Here is a 22170-nt window from a genome sequence, read left to right as displayed (position 1 = left end):
CTGTTATGTCATTTGGGAAAATCTCTTTCATCATCTCGTGCTTCATCTGTAAGAGTACTGTAAGCTAGCTGAACAACACCTTAAAACCATTTTTGGAGTTATGCGTCTTGGTCGGATCTGAGCAAGAGTTGGAAATTCAGCCATATTTCATGGCCGGAGTCTTTTTCCAGATGGCAGGTGTATATGTCAGAATGTCCTGCATCGCTTTTCTACAATACTGCAATCCTGTCTTAGTGTGTTCTACCTTGGGTGACCAGATTGTGCCTTTTCCCATTAGTTTCAGCTAATTTATCCATAATCGATACCTGCTTAACTCAAGATTGCTGTTTGGAGCTGCTTGAAGAAACTGAGCAAAATATTAAATGCTAGCTGCAGAAATGGTACAAGCTAATGCTGTCTGTTTAAATATTAGCAATACAAGCGGCTCAATGATGGTGTTCAACCATTCCAAGCTCCTAATCAAGGATATACATATCTATAAAGAATATTATTCAGATTAACTTGCCTCCAAACTAAGAAATGAAGCTTAAGTTAGATATTCAAGTACTGCCATATTTTCCAATCCACTTTTTTGTTTTTTTGTTCTTCATTAGAAAGAACCCTGATCCTTCAAAACATGTTGCCATGGTATCAAAAATGGTGTAGATAATGGAGTTTTTCTTTTTTCTTTTAACCAGACCGGAGCTTTTCCCGATGTTATGGACCTTTTGTGCAGGTGTAAATATACTCATCCTTTTCAGAAGATTTTACTTGGATTAAATTTTATAGCAAAATCAAAGTCAGTTTAATTTTTAAGTCATTGAGAAAGTAGAAAAATCTTTTTTTTGTAGTTCTAAAAGTTGTATGAGCAGATCAGCTTGGGCTGGTTTGGTTTTTATTTCAAATTATATTTTACTCAACATTTACAAAATATTCCAGGATTTCATTAAAATTACCTTTCACAGACTAAAATGAAGCTCTAAAACCATAAAATGAACACAGTGCTCATTAAATAAGCCTGAAATGTGGATGCATCTGTCCATCAAATACAGTGGAAAGAAATTTGTTTTAGGTCATTCAGAAATGACAAACAAGCTTGTCACAGCTTTTTTTTTTTTTTTTAATTCATACGGTTTCTCATCCGGAAATGTAAACATTGAAGGGGGATGAGGTGGTGATGGCAGGCCGAACCCCCGGGAGCGTTTCAGTCAGGAAGCAGCAGATGGCAGAATAACAGGAAGGGGGTACCTTACTGACACTGCAGAGGGAACGGCTATATTTCAGCTGCTCTGAGTGGATTTCAGTGAGTGAAGAAGAGACCTTCACTCTTTCCACTTTCATTTATGTTTCACTTCTCTACATCCAGAGTCCTGTCATGGGAAATCCCAACATCTAGCTGTCTAATCTCTTGGAGAAGCTGTTGGAACTCCTCCTAATCGTTTTGATTGTTCAGAACTGAAGAAGGTTCAGGATGTACAGGACTAGTACATTCTAGTTGTAACTCTTTATTTTTGTCACACTTCTAAGCCTTCAGTTTTTATTTGATCTTAAGTCCTATTGTTTCCCTTTGTTTGTCACCTTTATTTAAAACACCCCCTCGAGGAGTTGGAGCGTATCATTCTCTAGGAGTTGATGCTAAGTTCAGGCAGGGAGGGTCACTCAGTTTATTCGTCTTTTACGCCTTTAGTCCCCCTTATCTTTGATTTAACAAAGGCAGCTCCGTTTCCATTGAATCTTTCAGGGTAAAAGCTCCACTGATGTCCACCCTTTTTATATATGGCCTCCCCTAATTAATTCTGGCGGTGGGGGGTGGTAGGGCAGACGGGGATTCAACAGGCTGCGTTGGTGGTTTTTGAGCATTGACAACCCCCCGTTCTTCAGTCCTGTCCCTCAGGGGTCTGAATAGTTTTTCTTTAGCTAGCTAATTGTGGAGGATTTAAAGATGGCTCATCTTGGATTAACCTGAATGACTAAAGAACAGAGTTGTAGTCTGAGGGTTAATATAAAAACCCACAAACCGTAACACCACTTGACTATTTTTAGACCATGAATACGCCTGAAAAATCCCAGCAGAGTCCAAAGCGGTGACTCTACAAAAACTGTCAGTACAACACGTAAACTGTTTATGGATGATGACATCACTAGATGGGTTCTTGTGGGTCTCTTATAATCAGATTAATACTCTAATTAAAAAAAAAAAAAAAGATCAAGCCAAAAATGTCTAATCAGAGTGATCTGGTCTGGCACAGTCTGAAGGGATTTTAATCAGATTTGGAGAGGTGGTGTAAATCTTTTGGTATTCTAGTCATTTTTCTGCTGTTGTAATAAAAATACTTCTCTGTCATTTTGATCCATGTTGATGTAATCTTAAGCTGTGAGTCTTTAGGAACTTTTTTTGTGTGGATACATTCTCTAGATGTTCATGCATCTCTGGTGAAGCTGGCCATATCATGCAAAGATGTGAGTTTTTACTGACAATGACTTCACAGAGCTAAAGTTGGTGGGATATCTAAAGAACTAAAGTTATTTAGAACTTGGCCTTAAAGTCTAGACTCAGGAAGTTGACGTGGCTTTTTATATGTCAATTTGTTATGATGCCATCTCTAAATTTAAGATGTTTGTGTCAACTTTCCATTACATCCTGGTCGTTTCAGAAATGTCACTGAAGTGATTCGTTCAGTTTGTGCATGTGTTGTGCAAAAGACAAAAAGTACTAACAATAAGTACCTAACTTTAATCTCACTTTCAAAATTTGCAGTAAAACATTTACAAGTCAGCAATGTCGAGAGGTCATTGCTGACTTCGAAGTAGGAAATCGAGTTTCTGTAGATGACCCAGACAGTGAGGTGAGCCCAAGACTTCTGTGTAACTCGTTAGTAATGATGCTTATCCACAAGTCCATGTTCAGTCTCCATGGTGACCAAATAACCTATTGGTGGAGGCACTCTGCTCTTCATCGTTTCCCCACAGGTTGAGGTTACTTTGCAGTAGACAAAAAGGATCATATCTGTGTAAAATACAATTATAATTCCTTCTCGCTTGTCTTGACTTTGAAATTAAAATTCACAAACTCTGACGTGGCAACATCACCGCATTTCATTGCATGAAGATTTTATCAGTATAGCCCCCTTTATTTTATGAAAGATTCAGCTGGCAGGATTTAGTGTAAACAAATAAAAGTTGATTTTCTTTAAATTAAGCATCTCTGGTCCATAAAACGTACATTTTCTGTTTCAGCTGCTGTCGTCTTGCTAGGCTATATTGAAAGCAGTCTTGGTTTTCACATTAAATCTAGGTTTCACAACTTTTAAGTGGTCTGCTTTGTAGCTAAATACTGTGGTTTTGTGACGTTTGTTAAAATTAGAAGAACTCTAATTGGTTTCTTTAGATGCAACTTTATTGTGAGCCATCAGCTAAGAAGCAATCTGTTTGGATGAGCTCTCAGTTTACCACATATTGCTGTAAGCTGGTAGTCGGCTCATTTAAGCTCAGGGTGTTGCTTGAGTTGGAGCTTAAAAAGTCTGCAGTTACAACTGTGACCTTCTTGTCTGGTCAAAGCGGGGCGAGGGGGGAAATGTGATCGTCTATTGTCTGGGTAGAAACAGAACTTGATGTTGCACAAAACCCCTTTCGTTTCCTCACTGTTGGACGCGTCTAACTTGCACTTTTCAATATGCTACCATAAATGGGAAGATGGGAAATGGTGCGACAAAGGTTTAACTACCAAGATGAATAAACAAACTTGCAATTTACAGATGGAAAGTAAAAGCAGGAAGGAAATAAATGGCAATGTGTTTGTTCTAAATAGCTGAATTGACCCAAAGCTGCATGTTTTTTTTTTTTTTTTGTTGATCTGTTTTTCTATTTAGTGCCACTTCCTTACCCTCACTCCCTCAACATAGTGTTGACTATGCTCAGTATTTAACTGAGGGGATTCATTTTTGAGTTGAGAGATCTGATATTTTTTGTGTTTTTGCTTGAAAATCTTAATTCTAGTGAAAGAATCATATAGATTCACATCAAATCAATCTCAATACAATTAATGACTTTTTGGATGATCCCTTCAAAAACTAATACATAAAAAAATAGACAATTTTAGTTTTGCGGTGCAAGACACTATTTAACCCTCTGATGCGTAAGTGACTGACTATACAGTCTTCTGTGACTGGGTCCTTTTTGACCCGGGTTACAATCAATGTGTTTTTCTGCTACTTTTGTCATTTTGATTGTGTGATTCATCCATCCATCTTCCGTTTATCTGGGGCCGGGTCACGGGGCCAGCAGCCTAAGTAAGGAGGCTCAGAGTTCGCTCTCCCCAGCCACTTGTTCCAGCTCCTCTGGGGGAACCCATGGCGTTCCCAGACCAGCTGAGAAACATCATCAGCGTGTCCTGGGTCTTCCCTGGGTCTCCTCCTGGTGGGACATCCCCAGAACACCTCACCAGGGAGGCGTCCAGGAGGCATCCTGACCAGATGCCGAGTCACCTCAACTGGCTCCTCTCGACATGAAGGATCAGCGGCTCTACTCTGAGTCCCTCCTGGATATCTGACCTTCTCATCCCATCTCTAAGGGAGAGACACCCTACAGGGAAAACTAATTTCGGCCGCTTGTATCCGTGACGTCGTTCTTTCGGACATGACCCAAAGCTCATGACCATAGACGAGTATAGGAACTTAGATCAACCGGTAAATCAAGAGCTTCGCTTTTTGGCTCAGCTCTCCCTTCACCACAACAGACCAGCACCGCTTCACTCCAGACGCTGCACCAATCTGCTCGTCGATCTTCTGCTCCATTTTTCCCTCATTGGTGAACAAGATCCTGAGATACTTGAACTCCTGTGATACTTCAACTTGGTGCAGGACATCCTCCCCAACCCGGAGAAGGCACTCTATACTTTTCTGGCTCATTTATTTATACATTTATTTCTATACCTATGAATTTTTATTTTATTTGAGATGATAAAAGAACATTCATCAACAGGTTTTGTATGTCATTCAACACACTCTCTCTCTTGGTTTTCTCATCCAGGGTGTCAGACACACACACACACAAATACACATGCACAATAAAGCATAGGTGGTAATGTTGGATAATTAGTGTTGGCTAACTTTGAAGAAGGCTAATATGTTGATTCGTGACAATAACGCTGTCACAGCACTGATGATCGACACACAAATACATTTGAGAGATAAAAAATAAAGATAATACTTATATGTAAGAGTTCTTGCTGTGTAAAATAATATTTTTCAGGGATGAAACTTAGGTCTCAGTGCATTTGGTGCACAAAAAAATGTTTTTCTGATAGTCACAGTTGGTAAGAAACAAAGATTCCCATTAAATTTTATAGGAAATGAATGTGGGTCATTTTGGACGCACTCATGGAAGAATGGGATAGTAACATAAAATATGCTATTTCTTAAAATGCATAAAAGGTAAATTAAAAATTTGAATTGCATGATATCAGCAACATGTTTATTGAGGAATACCTGGAATATGAAGTGATGAAAACTTTTCATTACAAAGATATTGCAAAAAGATGACCTCACTGGGTTAAAAAGGACCCAGTTACCATCAGAGGATTAAGATCTGGTTCAGACTGAACAGAAGGCGCTATAAATGTAGTTTCATTATTCTGTGAAAGGCAACGTTGACGGATTTATGCCATTACCGTTTCCCCAGTCAGTAATGGTTCATCCGACCTTACCTCCCAGCAGGGTTAAAGTTCAAATGAAGCACTGAATCGGTCACAGGCTGAACTCAGACTTGCAGAGGAAGCCATTTCTCGTTTGCCCAGTAAAACAGAGTTGCAGCTTGATTAAGCTGTTTAGAAGTTGGTGGACAACCTCAAACATTCTTCAGGAGGAGGGAAGGAAAGAAAAAAGGATCCGTTTCTGTTGCGCATTGCATGAGTCAGCCGCACTGTGTGTGAGCCTGTGGGGCTTGAGCACGGAGGCGGGGTCCATTATTTCTGTTCGCTTCTGAGTGTACCTCATCAGTAGATCACTGTGGTAAACACAGTGAACGTCTTTCTATCCAACAGTCTGCCTCGTTGACTGCCTCTGGTGTTCTCACTCAAGCTCAGGATTACTTAAAGCTGAGATTCAGAAATTAAAGAGTAAGTTTGATTCAGCCTGGGACTAAGAAAGCTTCACCACCTGCTGCCTGTTTGACCCTGGAAACATTGATTGGTTCTTTGCCCTGAAAGTCAGAGAGGTCTCCATTCCTGGGACGCTATTTTCTATGGTAAGTAATAGAACTAAATTACTATATGTTGACGTTTTATCTTTATCCGAGGCTCTATATTACGCTACCAACTTGACTTAATCAGTTATATTTGTAACGTACTCAATTTGTCCAAAACTCATTGTGGTGAAACACTGAACATTTGGGGAATCTGTAAATGTCCAGCTTTTTTTTCCCTTCTCAGAATTAATGACAACTCTGATTTATTTAGGTGAATAATTCATTATCGTAGTATACAGCCTCTCACAGATTGTTATGGTTTCCAGTCTGGCTGTCTGAGACTCTAAAGGGAACACGCATCTACAACTGTGCAGACCGGCACTTTTACACTTTTTTTTCCTTCCCTCTTTTCTGCGTCTGGATATTTCACATCTGCTTCTTATATCAACAGACCAGTGTGGCACCCGCCACCGCTTCTTCTCTCTCCCTCTCTCTTTCTCCCTTTCCATATTCTTTGGAGCAAATTGGAAGTAGGTTTCCAAATAATCAATTTCCAGCTAACACTGGGAACAGCGCAAGTACAAATCGACTTCAGTTGTAAGGTCTAATTTGACTTGGAATACACACTTATGTTCCTTTCACTTCCTCCTTTTTTGGCCTTTTTCCTGCCTATCCCTCCTTCTTCTGCCCTGAAGCTATGGATAGGAAGGCAGGTTGCGTCACAGTCCAGCCAGACAGCGTTGCCTCAAACAGCCATTGAAACACTTGACATTGTAGAAGTAGAGGGAGCGAAAGAAAAAAGCAGATATTTGCGAGTGCTTTCTTGCATAGTTATTAATTACCTTTAAATGACCCAGATTTTCATTTAGATTTATGGGAATTTCCTGCTTTCTTGGCGATATTGTGACTGAGTCCTAGGTAGGCGCCATATAAGTATTAGGCCGCGTTTCAGCATTTTTCTAAAAAGCAATTTGAACATTCAAGTCCATCACATTGACTTTCTTCCAAACTTGTTCAATCTGTGACGACACAGTTTTGTTTTTGGCTTAGACTTCACTGGAAAAGGAGGCGAGGTTCTTCTTTTTTTTTTTTTTCGCATTGTAAAATGAATTGTGAAAGATGCTGGGGAGGCAATATTTTTCTTTGGCAAACTTTACTGCATGTTGAAACATACCTTTCTTATTGGAATGCATAGTTGCATTATATAAAAGACTCACCCGACTCGTGCTCTTCACTACAGGTTGAGTGTACTTTTCTGTGATAAGAGGAAAAAGTATGAAAGGTTAATGGGGATGGAGACGAAGCTTGACGCTTTGCAACACACTGGGGAAAATAGGAAATAGAGATTTGCCATGCTTTGCTGCCTCTGGCGTACCTTGGAAACTGGTAAGGCCATATGTCAAAATGTGTCTTTAAAGTTGGCTTCAGTGGAGCAGTCACCTAAACCTTATCAGATTTTGAGGTAGGTAAAGTTTATTATTTAACATTAGGCAAAACTGTTAGTGTTTTGCAGCTTCTTTTAGGCTTTCCGTGTGTTTAATTCCGTGGATCAACCTTAATCAGCTTCTGTCCCCTTACATGATGCTCCCACCACCGTGTCTCATTATGGTGATGGTCTGTTTTGTGAAATTTCAGCCCTGAATTCAGTTCTTAGTCATTTGTAAACACAAAGCTTTTAATTAATAATTTACTAAAAAAAGAAGCCAAGTCTGCTTGTAAATGTATTTTTTCTTTGCTTCAAGCTATGTGACAAAGCTTTATGTATAATTATGATGGTTTAAGCATGATTGGAAAATCAAAATTTCACATACTCCTAAAAATGTCAGAATGCAAATTCACAATGGATTTCAAATTACTAGATGATGAAACTAGTTGATGATCTGAAGTGAATGTTTTTGGCATTCTCTTCAGTGATGTGAAAATCTGTTGAAGTTTATTCTAGCCATATAGCTACTCAGTTTTTTTCAATTTGTTTGTACCATTCCAGTAATTTATACTTAAAAAAAAGCCAAAATAGTTGCCAAGAGGACAATTTTTAAAATTGGTGTTCAGAAAAGTCATTGCAACATATGACAAACATTTATTTTTAGTATCATTCATCATAAATGCTTACAGAAAGTTAGAAAGTTATAGGTAACTTTTGTGGGCTATTGGTTGCACTTGATTTTATTTTAGTGTATCAGAATAAAGGTGTAGAACATAAATACATACAACACTCTTCAGATTTTTATTTGGAAATCTTTGAAGCAATTTATCACCATTTTGTACATTGTATATATTGAATTTTGAGTACATATATGGTTGCTTGTGGCTTTAATGTGACAAATGTGCAAAAGTTGAACTTTTGCTTACACAATAAATTTAAGAATGTTCTAGTAGTAAATTGACCCTCTTCTTCAAAATGCTTGTATGTAATCTGGGAAATAACTTCCCTCTTCAAATGTGTGTCACTGAGCAGAGGAGGATGATGTTATGAAATATTGTTTACAGTTACTGTAATCTGTCTGGTGTCCAAATCCTATAAAACAACGAGTGAGTCAGGCAGTCTGATCTGGACACTGAGTGAGTCAGAAACATTTGCCTGGGTCTGTCAGACACTTGTGGAGTTTATTTGGCTCTGTGAACGTTTTATTTGTTGCCTGTTGTTTCCAGAAACGCGTTCTAAAAATCCCCAAAAGGTCAGTTGGTTACGCAAACTTTGCCGAAGGGAGAACTCTAAACCCATAATCGACCTTCGCTGTAAACATCCAGCAGAGTTTACATACAGACTTCCTGCCGTAACCTGGATCTGTTGTAGCTTCCTTATCTGTGGACGCAGTTGGTGTTTCTCCAGCAGATTGTGACCATTATGGCTTTTGGTTTTATCTCAAGTGGCTTTGATAAACGGATTAAACTGCTGATTGACCGTTCCATAAACCTCATACCTGAACAGCGGTTGTCTAACATCAACTTGGCAACCGTTTCTAGGATCAACAATATCTTATGAAGATGTGATAAAAGCAGTTCTCTAAACGACAAATGCCAGAGGCTGATAAGATCTGTTTTTTATCTTTTTTAGTGATAGCTGCAAATGTCATCCTGCGCGGTTGGAAATAATGCACATTGTGGAGAAGTATTAGGTTTTGGGTTTAAAACTGATTAAACATCAATTAACCAGTTTTTTTTTTTTTTTTGTCTTAATGCTTATGATCTTAGGAAAATCATCTCCACCACCGCTGCTTATTGGTTTTTGCTTTGCAATACATAAGGAAGAGGCCTTATTTATTGCAATTTGAATAACATTGTTTGAAAACCAATACAGCACTCCCACTTAATCTCATTCGAGGACAAAATTGTGTACAACTTATTTTTTTTATTGTAGTTATCTCACTCTAAACAAATAATAAATATTCAATGTTTCATGCACCCAATTCCAGATTTTCCATGGAATGTAACTCGGAAAAGTTTTGCACCCAAAAGTTTTCGGAAAAGTTGCCTATTCACGAATTTCTTTGTATAGCATGTAAAATAATTGAAAAATAGCTGAGGAGCCAACATACCTAGGCACAGTGATACTTGACACACTTAATGGCTGGCCTTTGCAAACCAACCAATCCAGGTGCACCATTTATTTTATTTTCTTACTGGCTGTACCCCCAAAAGTGAGATTAAGGCCTGTTTCCATTGTGCTTAATAACATGTATTAAGGTATATTTTGTGCTTGAACTATTAAAATAGATTTATAGACATTTTTAGTGGGGACTCAAATATTTACAGTTGTGCTCCATAACTTTCATAAATATAGGGAGTCCACTATAAAATGCAAGTGAAACAGTTTTATGATATTTGACTATATAGTTGCTTGGGGTGTTTGATTACGGAGACGTATTTCCCTTGAAACAAAATTTTCAAGTGAATGAATCATTCAGGTTTGGAAGACTGCTGTTTTAACAAGCCTGGAAATGGTTTCACGAAAATTGCTGCACATCTGGTCCATAGCAAGGCTTAAAATGCTTAAAACGGCTGCAACCGTGAGTCAAGACTGAGCAAAGACCTAATTCATCTTACCGTCTCATAAGATTAGGAGGATGGGAAGAAACCTGAAACAATCTCTACTTTACAACTGCATCAGATGTGTCGGTGTGAGACTATTCCACTGCATTAAGGATCAATTTAACATGTGAATTTATTTTCATGTTCCCTAGAAAGTACTATGATTTTTTTTTTTAAAGCAGTTTCATCAAAACGCAGTTGACTCAACCCAAGCATGCGAAAAACTTATATTTTGCATATGAATAAGCATCCTTGAGGCAGTATAAAGCCATAAAATAAATGCAATGAAGTACTTCTCTAATATTACCCTTCAGTTCCGAGCCAGTGGCAAATGCGGATGCACACTCAGTCCACACCTGCCTTCTTCACTCTTCAGCTTTAACCCAGTCTGGTGCAGTTTGTATTTATATCGATAATGAATCTCCTTCTACTCCATTTCATGCTACGAAGCTCCGTCTGTCACATTTACAGATATTAATTTCCTCGAGGCTTCAATAAAAGTATTGCACAATCCAGCCTTGTTCAATTGACTCACTGAATGCTCAATTTTTACCAGATAAAAAGTCATTACTTGGCTTTGCTCCACACGAACGGAGCGAGCTTATCAAATTCCTGATCTTTAAATCCAGGCACTCCAGAGTTTACGGGTCACCTGGAATGACTTTCTCAATTAGTCAGTGACTCAGCCAAGCTGCACTGCAAGTTTTGTTGAATTAATACTTGAAAATAAGAGTCATCCTCCATTTGGGATTGATGCTGGTCATTTCACCTCTTGGCTGTTTTACACTTTTGTAGTTTTGGTCCTAATTTCCCAAATCTATGAAACATGGCTCCACATGATTCACCTGGTTGTAAAGTTTTCTTTTGGGCGTATGTAAGATTCGATGATACATGAAAGAAATTGTAGCTTGAGAAGTGAAACTACTTGGACTCGATTCTTCTCGACATACTATTGGCTAGTACTAACCAATCATGGATCGACATTCATTTCCTTGGCTCTGATTGGCTGTATCCTCAAGTTGGAGATAACTGTGGATGTTGTCATCATTTCTGGGGGTCCACTTTCTGATTAATTGTATAAATTATATCTACCTAAAAGAGGTTACAAATGGTTATTTTTTTCTTTTTACAGGCCATAATCGGTCTGAAGAGGCAGAAAGCCCAAACATGAATTGGAGCCAAAATAAGTAGAAGCATTGTGTTAAACAAATTCACAGGACAAAGATATATAAATCAATAAAACCATTTATCTCCAGAATTTGTGAATATTTGAATTAAAGAAAAAAAAATAAGAGTACATTGACATACTTTTACAAAAGGCACAGATTGACCCAGAGTCACTGAAGACCACCGTTTCTATTTGATGTTTGCTTTCAAGTGATTATTCTCAGGAAATTTTTGCCACTTTCTTTTTACAGTTGTGCCCAACATATGTCTCAGAAATGCGCACACACACACACACACACACACACACACACACACACCTTTTCCAGGAGGTATGAACCACAACAAGTGCCTCTGTTTGAGTGAAGCCATATGTACTGTACTGTAGAGCAGAGGGGGCGAGTCTGTTAATCTAGAACAGACCTACAGACGGGAAGGCAGTGCAGTTGCATAAGGTCCGCAGTAAAATCCAGGGCCTGGCTCTCTTCCTCCTGCATCCCCGCTCAGCCAGAGGACACATGGCAGGAGAAGAAAGCAGGCGAGTGGGCTCTTCAACAGATGCATTGTTTATTTATTGAAAAAATAAATCAGACATGGACAAGGCGTGTCCCCTCTCTTTAATCTCCTGCAGTCTTCCTCTGCACTGTTTTCAATCCCACCTACCAGGCAACAGCTAATGGCAGCTCTTTGTAAAGTTTAGGAAAGTGGGCTCTGTCCAGCATACATGGGGGAGGCGCCATGGGGGTCGTGTGCTCTTCTCCCAAGAGGACAATGAAAAGTAGTTCGTTGGAAAAAGGCAGCATAAGAGTCCTTCTCCAGACTCCCCTTACAAGCATTTCCCTCCCTTCTTTTTTTCCTCTGGCAATCCATCACGTTTAATACGGAAGCTGATGTTGTATATTTAGTTAGCAATTAAGAGCCTGAAGGAAAAGCTGCATTTTGGACTGTGGATTTTAAGGATAGACAACATGCCTCTGCTGGGAAAAGTGTGGACTCATCCACCAATATTAGTTGTTTAGAGATGCTGTTTTCTAAAATCATTTGACTGATCTCTGGCAGGTGAATCAGGAATTTGATTAGTTGCTGGAATCTTCTTTACAGAAACCATCTGGAAAGAGGCAAACACCTTCAAAGAAATACCAAATAGGTCATTGGATGAAGCATCTATCAAAAGCTCAAGCAGACTTATGAACTGCTACTTCACCTTAAACCTCAGCGACTATACGGTTAATAAAACTTTTACTCCAGATGGTCAAAATCAATTTGACCAATATTAAAAAAAAAGAAAAAAAAAAGCTAATTCTACTTTTTCAATTAAGGGATTTCAGCAAAACAATTTTTTTTTCTCCAGATTTTATTAAGTATGATGGACATTTTGGAAAACATATTTTTTTTCATACAATTTCTTTTTAATGATCTTTTAAAACACCTTGAACTCAGCTCAACTTTTTGACTTGGTGCTGCAGGGTAGAATTGTTCAGCAAAAAACTTTGTGAAAACAAAGCCCATATGTGAGGATGAGATAATGATGTGAGCCGATTGCTGTTTATTTTTTCAGTTCTAACACCTGCAAATCTTCATTGGTTGGTGTTTGCAAGTTGTCTGCACAAAGGATCTGACCCAAAAAACCATCCAGACCACAGAAAAGCTGCTCGGTGCCGTCGCCAGATGCATCAGCTGGGCAAAAATTGAAATCTCAAACGAGTCAGACTTTACTAAAAAGCATTATTATGCGAGTTTGAGTAATAAATGCACAGACTGACAAAAAGTGAAGAAACCACAAGATATGTGGTACATGCAGTATAAAGATTGGTTTTTAAGTGATTTAATTTGCAACAAGCAGAAAGCATAAATTTAGGCATCAGAAGAGAACTCGGCACTTGACTGAGACCTGGTCTGGCTATTTCAAATATGTATATTTTCCTTCTTTTTGAAGTTTACTGGTAACGGAGTGAGAAAGTGAACCAGACACAGGAAAAATATAAAAATGACTCTGGCGTTGTCATATTTTCTTCTTTAAAAACACTACAGTGTCATGCACAAAGTGGACAATGTGTTTTTAAAACTTTATTTTTCTTCACCAAATCGGCTTGCATGTGGGGAGGAGTTGCAGCAAAGGTTCTCAATTTTGTAAAATCTCTTTGTTGCATGCATCCTGGTGTTCATTTCATGCCATTACCTAGTAGGTTTGGCATAGAGGTATCATAGCAGCACTAAGTACGTGAGGAACCAGGATAAAGTGTGTCTTGCCACACTGTGTTGCAATGAGCCCACCATCTCCGTTTGGATGGTATTATGGCTCTATAATCCTTAGTGCAACGCACACAAATTCACGTACACATTAGTTTAAAATGCAGATGCATGCCATGGTTTTTATTTATCTGGGTTTTATTTAATTGAAAAAAAGCATAATTTTCCTTCCACTTGAACTTACTCTTTGTTGGTATATCACATAAAATCCTATGAAATATGTGGTTTTAATGTGATAAAATGTTGAACCTCTAAATTGGCTATAATTTTTTCATCCAGGTTCTGCACACCGCACCCTTAATGGTACGATATTTCATTTTAAGTATGGGTTTCACATCAAAATAACCTACTTACCTGAAAGTGCAGCGTGTGAAACGAGGTTTAAGCAACATTTCTTAACTCGTTATTGCATGACGCATCTGATTATATTTGTGAGGCATTAAATGTGTAACGTTGCATTTAGCTCAAGTCCATCTGGTTTTAATGGTACAGTGATGTTAGAAAACTTTGACTAGATTTATGGAAGAAAAGATTAGGCAAGTGCTGAGACTTATTTTCATTCATACTTTGCTTTTTGACATTGGATAATTGAAGTTTCGGCTTTCGAAGATTTAAAAGAAAGCACGAGGTATGATGGTTAATGACGCACATCCATCTGGAGGGTTCTCTGTTCTCCATGAGAATTCAAAATGCTTAGTGTTATTCATGTTCTCTGAATTGTATTTGAGTGACCTAGGTTTAGACAAAGGTCACTGCATCAGTGTATTTGACCATGAAAAGGAGACAGCAGTTGTCTCCTGTAGACTATGAACCGCTGATGAGGTGGCGGTGCGTCTGAGTTTAGGCTTTTCTGATTAGTTTGACTTTCAGTCTGCGTGAGCTGGTCTGACCAAAGTCTGTCTGGATGTTGCACCGACTTACCCGCAAGTCACTGTTTAAACAAGACCGTGCATGACTCTTGCTGCTCTAACGCTAACCAATCGTTTGCGGGTGTGTGGGTGTGTGTTTTATTGGAATTCATTGGAGTGTTTTCTAACCTTGTTTGCATGAACTGAGTAGGGGGGGGTAAAAAGACCGCAAGCTTGTAATAAGGAAAAAATGACAGAGGAGCCCATTCCATCAGCTCTTCATGTCTAATGAGCTGAGAAGTTCACACTGTGATAACTAGCAACGACCGTCACATAGGTGATGATTTGCATGTTGGGACAGGAACTGGAATCATCTTTTTTTTGTGTTGATGAGCAACATTAATGTTGGCCCATGCAATTAAACACACTGCCTGGATTGTGCCTGCAGTGAGAGCTTTCAGAGATTAGACCCCATGTTTATGTGTCTATGTGGACGTGAGCTTGGAGATGGTTGCTTAAAACAATGACAGAGATATGACTTTGTTCTGTGGGTGTGGGCAGCATGTGTGTGTTTTGAAGCAGAGGTGTAATGCATGGCAGGTCATGTTTCCACAGATAAGGTTTTTTTTTTTTAGTTAACCCTTTGCTCCATGTTTTCTGCCTGATTCTGTTACTCTCTCACCTCCAGCCTGAATCAGCAGTGCTGACAAGAGAGGAGAGGTGATTTTAATCAACAATGACTAAACATTGTTTGTTAAAAAAGACCATAACTGAAATGTTTACTAAATACTTTAAGCTTTCTGTACTCCATATAATTTCCAACAGTCAGGCTATGTGGGATGTAGTTAAGCACATGTTTACCCAATCAAATCTTATGCTTAAGTTTTGACCTACTTAAAGTAAAGCCTTTTTTTAAGAACACATGAATATACAGCTTTAATTCACTTTTGGATATAATATCAGTCTAGTGGAGCTTAGTCATAGTGATAAAATTAGAATATATTAAAATTATCACATCTAAAATATCTATAAATGTATAACTATTTCACTGTCTGTTTTGTTTGTTATAGTCTAGAAACTTTGTTTCTCATCTGCCCTTGAATTTAGATTGCTGTATGATGTATTGGCTTTTGGTATCTTTAACTTACCAAACGTTAAACAGGTTTGCTGTCAAACAGGTTCTGTGTAGGTGTGCAGATCTGATAGAAATCAGATCGGGGTGCACGATCAAGATGGTATAGTTAATCACACTTTATTCATGATTTACCAAGGTGGATATTTATATTTGTACATGGGGCCAGAGTGGTTCAAAAAGCTTTTTCCATTCATAAATGAGTCATTTGTAAATATTTTAACATCAATTTATGGACAACTGTGTAAGGATTAATAACTTTAAAAGTTAATCATTGTTGATAGCAGCACTTCCCTTAAAAAGTAATACAGAAAAAAAAAACTGTGCTCAAAGTCCAAATGTGAATAAACCTGAATGTAGATTTTTTGATTATCTACCAGGGAACATCACTCTTCTTTTATTAGATCTAGACAGTGTTATCTGTTTCCCACAGAATTTACTAAAAAAAGAAGGGAAAGAAAAAAAATGGCTGAGAAAGCAATTTCTCAATAAGCTTGTCATCAAGCTCGTCAAGCTAATTTCAGAAATAGAACCTCATGACTTGATGCGTTGCTGGAAACAAATTGTAGATTTCTAAAAATATTTACTAATAAATGTAGCTTTTATCAAGTTATGGTTTTGTTGCACTTTAGATCACCCCTTAAGAATAAGTGACAGCTTGAAGTGTAATAAGGCAGTAATGGAAGTGAAAGGTCTGCAGCCATCAAGGAGGCGTCTTAGTCCTTAAATACAATAACTCATTCTTGAGATACTTTAGTAGTTGTTGAATTTTGGATCTAAATGGCAAAATGTTGTTTTTTTTTTGTTTTTTTTGCACAGACTTACAGATGTTGCATGAATAAATGACTGAAGTGCACACAGGTAGTGTTGCCCCTTACAGTGCTGTAAATACTTTAGTACAGGTGTCTGGGTAGCAGGTGTGTGATGCGACTCTGTCCAGGGTCGCATCTCACAAGCGAAGGTAATAAACCCACTCTGAAATGTATGTATGTGATTTGTATCCCAAACACATTTCCTAATGCTTATTTGTATCTTTATATGTCTAAGATAGGAAAATGTATATATCTATATAGTACTGGTAAATATCGATTGTTGTCAATAACAGAATATTGTTATAAACTAAAATTTTCACATCGGTGCATCTTATATTTAATTCTCTATTGTGCAAATATGTATTTATGCAGTGAACCTACTGGGTCTAGGGACAGCCGTGAATATGTAAAATCTGCAAATACTTGAGACCCCTCTAAAAATCCCCATAACTATCTATTTTAATCGTTGAAACATCAAATGCACCTTAATGCATTTTCTTTCGAATATTTTAAATGTACACCATGAAAACATCCGAGTAGGCAGATTTTCTGACTTTCTTCGTTGGTGTGGCCTGTCTTGACTGACTTGACCCCTCAAGACGTGTGAAAACATAAAAACCACCCAACTTCATGGCTTGGGTGGATTATAACTCTTCCAAAAGTCTGTAATGTTTTCTAAAGTGTTCATTAGACATTCTCTCTAATGACGAATTGAGTATTTTGCTTTATTTCAGCAAACTCTCCTGCTCTGGGGGAAGTGAGTCTTTTAAATCAGCCATAAAAGATGTCGGTGCACCCCAGATTTATGGACTTTTTGCAGGGAAAGAAATCGGAAGAAAGGAGTCAGTTATTTTTTCTTATCTCCGAGAAGATGCATTCCTTAAGAAATCAACCCCAGCGGGTCTCATACCTTCTTCTGTCATGATGCACACTCATTCTGTTGTGTGTGCTATTACATAAGTGCTAGGTGAACTCTGGCAGGACGTGCTGTTCCAGAGAAGCCTGAGTGAGCTCAGAGGAAGTTCAGTCAAACCACAAACAGAAAACTAGAGTGCTTTTTCTGGAAAAAAAAGGTCGGTAAGAGCATGACGGAGCACATTCTCTTTAAATCCCATCATCTCTTGACATTATGTCGGTGAAAGTTTAAATATATATGTAGCCCTTTTGTAGATCTGAAGACTTCCTGGCAACGAACTTAAAAGCTTGTGAGGAGGTGACAACCTGCACAAACTCTCCTCGGATTGTCCTCTTTAGCCAAAGATCTGATGGCTGTGAGGAAACTGCTGCCAAATTTCACTGCTTGACTGATTTTTAAACCATCAGTGGTCATGAATCTAAGTGATTCTTTGAATCTCAACTTGATCTAACCGCTGGTGTAAGCATCCATTAGTTTGCACCATAAAGAGACCAAACTCTGAGCAGAGCGCTTGGTGTGCTTAAGATTAGTTTTGATTGAGTAATAATTTTGATTCACCACAATAGACTCATCTCCTTTCAAACAGGTCAAGCTTTATCACATCCGCTGCTTCAGGGTGATGCAGCCTTTCTGTCTGTTCTCCTCTGTGTGTGTCTGTGTGTTAAATGGGCATGCCTGTAGGATGTGTTAAAACAGGGGTTCATAAGTCAGGTGCCACGTGGCGGTGGACGTGCTAAGCCAAGATGAGCGCTATGGTGGCACCACTTGTGTGTGTGTGTGTGTGTTCTCAGCTGTTTCGAGAGAGGATGTATGTGTGTGTCCACTAATCCAGGGAGATCCAAGAGCTGGCACGCAAAGGGATACACAGACTACACAATCGCATGACGTGTGTTTGTTTCATGCACACTCAGCCCCTCACCGTAACTCTGTAAAACCTCAACATCTTGACAAGTATTTATGGTCGAGTTTCTAGTGCACAATAAACTTAAAATGAGACAAAACTAACTCACAGGTAACTTTTTGACAAGATATAGGAGCTTGTTTTAAGTCAATAACTCATTAATATTGATTAAAAAGTACCTGTTTCACTGGCAGATTTAACTTGTAAGAAGACATTTTGTCCACGTTGTAAGTGGAAGAAATTTCCCAGTGGAAGTAGTACCTTTGATCAGTATTCAAGAATTACTGACTAAAAACTTGTATTTTGCAAAAAAGTTACTTGTAAGTTAGTTTTGTCCCATTTCAAGTATACCAAGATATTTGCACTGGAGACTAGACAAAAGGTAGTTGGTATAATTTTGTGTTTTTGTGTCCATATTGGGATTCTATCTTTACCAATTTAGCCAGAATTCTTTATAGTAGATGTGAATCAGAGGCCTACAGTGAACAGTTGACAATCATTTGTACAAAAAGATGTGATATTAATTACATTTTTTTATTGAAAAGATTCAAATTGTATGATTTGTACATACTCCACAAATTACAGGATCAGCGAGGAAAGCCAGGTCTCCAGCTCATTCAAGGCGATCCCTGCAGGTCCTGTCCTGTTCACCTCAGCTGCTTGTTTCCAGAATCTTGTTCCTTTAGACATAATCGGTATGTCATGTTCCATGTAATTGTTTATCATCTCCTCCACCATCCTGACATCACATGCGAGTTAGAGATATCTGAACTTTTCTACTTGAGACAGAGACTCACTCCGTTTCCAGAGGGAGTGGTTGACATTTTTCTGGAAGAAAATCATGACCTCAGGGTTGAAGGAGTTGACTGTCAGCCCTGCCATGTCAGTACAAGAGTCTGAACCAATCTAGTTCATGATGTCTTGCTTTGGTAGTACCAAGAACCAGACCACTCTTAAGAATAAGCCAGCTGCCCCATACTCCTAAAACACCCCACCCACAAAATACCTCTAGAGATGTGGACACAAGCCTCCTCCTGATCTAGAAAACACATGTAGACCACTAAACAAAGTTCTCATAACCCCCTCAGTAGGCCAGGCTCACTATTGGGATAAAGGCCACTCTGCTCATAACTTTTTTTTTCCCATCATACAATTTTTCTAACCCTGGTTGCATAAAAGGTTTTTATACATGACCTGCATCCAATCGTCAAGCTCAGCTGTCTGATCTTTATAACAATCCTGGCTTTCATGGACCTTACCAGTGGTTTAATTCTTGGGAACTTTTTATTCTCTCCTTTTTTTAGAATTCCCAAAATAACATAACCCTTTCCAGGGATTTAAACCACGGATCTGCATATGCACAGTTTTAAAAGGATAGGAATGTTCAGTATTTGAAACACTAAAACCCAGCACTGACAGAAGAATCTTTCAGAGATTTTAGTAAGTCTTTTTCCTGCTTTGAACTCTTGAATTTGGCTAAAATCTTCTTTTTCCTCAGCTGCTTGAGTCATGGCAGGAATGCGAACCCCTCAGTGCGGTGCTATGGAGAGCTCACCTATCTGTGTACACTCTTTTTAGATTGCCGTTTGATTCGCTCACCTTTCTCTGCCCTTCTCGCTCTGTCTGATGGGGAAACTCACTAAAAGAATCGCGGTTTTGATGAAACATCAGGAGATGTTGTAACAGACGTCTACGTTTTGATCCTTGGGAGATGGTCTGACATCAGTGAGTCAGTGGCAGGAGAGACGCCCAAGTCATTTTTACCTGCAATTTGCTGCAGTAGTTTAGTAAAAAAAGTAATGAGCCGGACATAGTTGGTACTTAATATGTAGCATTTTCAGAACTGATGGAGACGATAGACAAAAATCTGGGAATGAATGAGTGAATACAAACTGCATGGTTTCATGTTGACCTCTCCTTAGTTTTACTCTGAGTCAGGGCTTCTTCTCAGAGTGTGATCTATTCTTGCTTTAAAGCTCGACAGTGGCTTGACCTGGGTGCAGCGACCTTGGGTGTAGGGGAGGAAGTGAGGAGTCTGTGCTGCAGGAAAAGACTCTGGCTCGTGCAACTCAGAGCGGGGCTTTAATCTCTGCTGCACCGCCAGAAGGCTTTGACAGTGTGCAGGCCCCAATTAGGTTGCTCGATTGAGCTAGAGGATTTGTACTTCTCTGGTCTTTTTTTGAGGGTGGATTCACACTAACTCCATTTGGCCTTGTTTGTAACGTCAGCTCGTTTGCCTAGAAAGTCCAGTTTGTTTGGGAGGTGTGAATGTGTAATCGAACATTGATGTGGACCAAAACAAAATGAACTCTGGTCCATCTAAAATGTGGATGCAAGTGAACCGTAGACTGCTCCAAAGCAGGAAGTAGACCATAGACCAGGGAATTCTGGGTAAATATAACCAGAACAAACCTGCTAGTTTGTGGAAGAAGTAAGTCTTTTACCAACGAAAAAAGAGAAATCCTGCAACCAGTAAAATCTGCCTCTTCATTTTTGATAAAATTCTGTGAAAAAGGAAGTTGCTCTCATGACTTCAGTGATTCTTGTGCAGTGTCACCACAGACAATAGGGCGGGGGATGGAAATAATTTTTAAAGGGTTATTTCATTTGACACAGTGCTGTGAAAACAAACCGCACCAACTGATAATGTTGCATCACAATCACAAATGTTGCAATTTTGGTTCCCAGTCAGAGTCTGCTGGACTATCAGGTGTGAAAACACCCTTAGAGTGTCTTCAACTTGGACTCACCCAAACTTAACCTCATCTTTCATGAGGTCATTTTTTCTCCCCAATTGATCTGGTGATGCATTAAAAACTGCCAACAACCTGATGTGATGCTCACAGTCTTTCAATGAGGGCATATTTCTCTTGAGACTAGTGAATAATGCTTGTATGATTAGCATGTACCTCTTTTTGCTTTCATGAGGGCTACACTCCCTGTTTAAAGCTCCAAAATTTGCTGTTCACACACACACACACACACACACACACACACACACACTACTCCTCCGAGCACAAGGAAACAATGTCAGGAAGTACATTAGCAGGACCTCCATTGTATTTCCCCATACGTCCCTTGCTTCCTGAGCCGGCTGTCGGTGCTGCCTCGCTGCAACACACTGAAGAGTCTACTAGTCCTGAAGGTGGTGGGGAAAGCTGGGGGGTGTGGTTTGATATGTCTGGAACAGAGACAGACGGATCCTTAATACTGCAGCTCTCAAGCTTCCTAATTTGGACCCACAGCATCTCCCAGTTGCTGACCTATTCTCAGATTTGTGGATTGAGTGTAGGGGGTACAGTTTTGGATTATGTCAGGGTAAGCAGATCCCAGACCAGCACATGAGGTGACTTTAGAGGGGCACAGATGGTGGGAGTCGCCAAACCTCAGGGCTGCCTGTGGCGGCCTCTGCGGTCTTTTAATTGTAGCAGAAACAATAGTGGAGCAGGGAGCTGTTTATTCTAAAAGTGTGTGACCATGATGGCATTTTCACTCCAGCCCAGCCCTTCTTTTTTTTATTTTTTATTTTATTTTGAACGTTTCTCTGTTTCGATGTAAAGACTTTGTGCATTGTTCTGTGTGCAGGTTTGCCACCACCCAGACTGCCAGGACCTGAACAGCAAAAGCCCCCTTCATCTGTGTGATTCATGTGACTCACGATGCCATCCAGAGAGCGCCGACAACATGCACTTTGACCGACACCCCCGATTCGACCTGCAACCTCAAGGTAGATGATTTCTTTATTTGGTACTCCATTCCCCGCCCCTTCTGCCTGGTAGGGGGATGAAGTCATCCCCCATTACCTCATGACAGGACCTTCACTGTGTAAATATCACGCATGCCAGGTCTTTATTGTTGTCTATATAAGGCAGGTGATGTCGATCATTTTCCCTTTTTGTGCCTAAGCACTCCGATCACTCACTTTAAAGACATTCTGATTGGCAAGAAGCAGC

General features: G+C 39.2%; 1 protein-coding gene across 4 annotated transcripts in view; it reads left to right on the top strand.

Moving 5' to 3' along the window:
• LOC103150967 (pleckstrin homology domain-containing family G member 5-like) overlaps positions 1 to 22170 on the top strand; it is an 80910-nt gene that overhangs the window by 31360 nt on the left and 27380 nt on the right. For 3 of the 4 annotated variants that reach the window (XM_007570753.2, XM_007570752.2, XM_016681077.1), the window contains exon 3: positions 21803 to 21944. In XM_007570753.2, coding sequence (XP_007570815.1) covers positions 21803 to 21944 — 142 coding nt within the window. Of the gene's footprint in view, positions 1 to 5972; positions 6223 to 21802; positions 21945 to 22170 lie in introns of those variants that run through there. The other variant, XM_007570754.2, reaches the window with a different exon arrangement.

The sequence above is a fragment of the Poecilia formosa genome, unplaced genomic scaffold, assembly GCF_000485575.1.
Source record: "Poecilia formosa unplaced genomic scaffold, Poecilia_formosa-5.1.2 Scaffold268, whole genome shotgun sequence".
Lineage (NCBI taxonomy): Eukaryota > Metazoa > Chordata > Actinopteri > Cyprinodontiformes > Poeciliidae > Poecilia > Poecilia formosa.
Note: the sequence above shows the minus strand (reverse complement) of the source record. Positions and strands in the feature narration are given on the sequence as shown.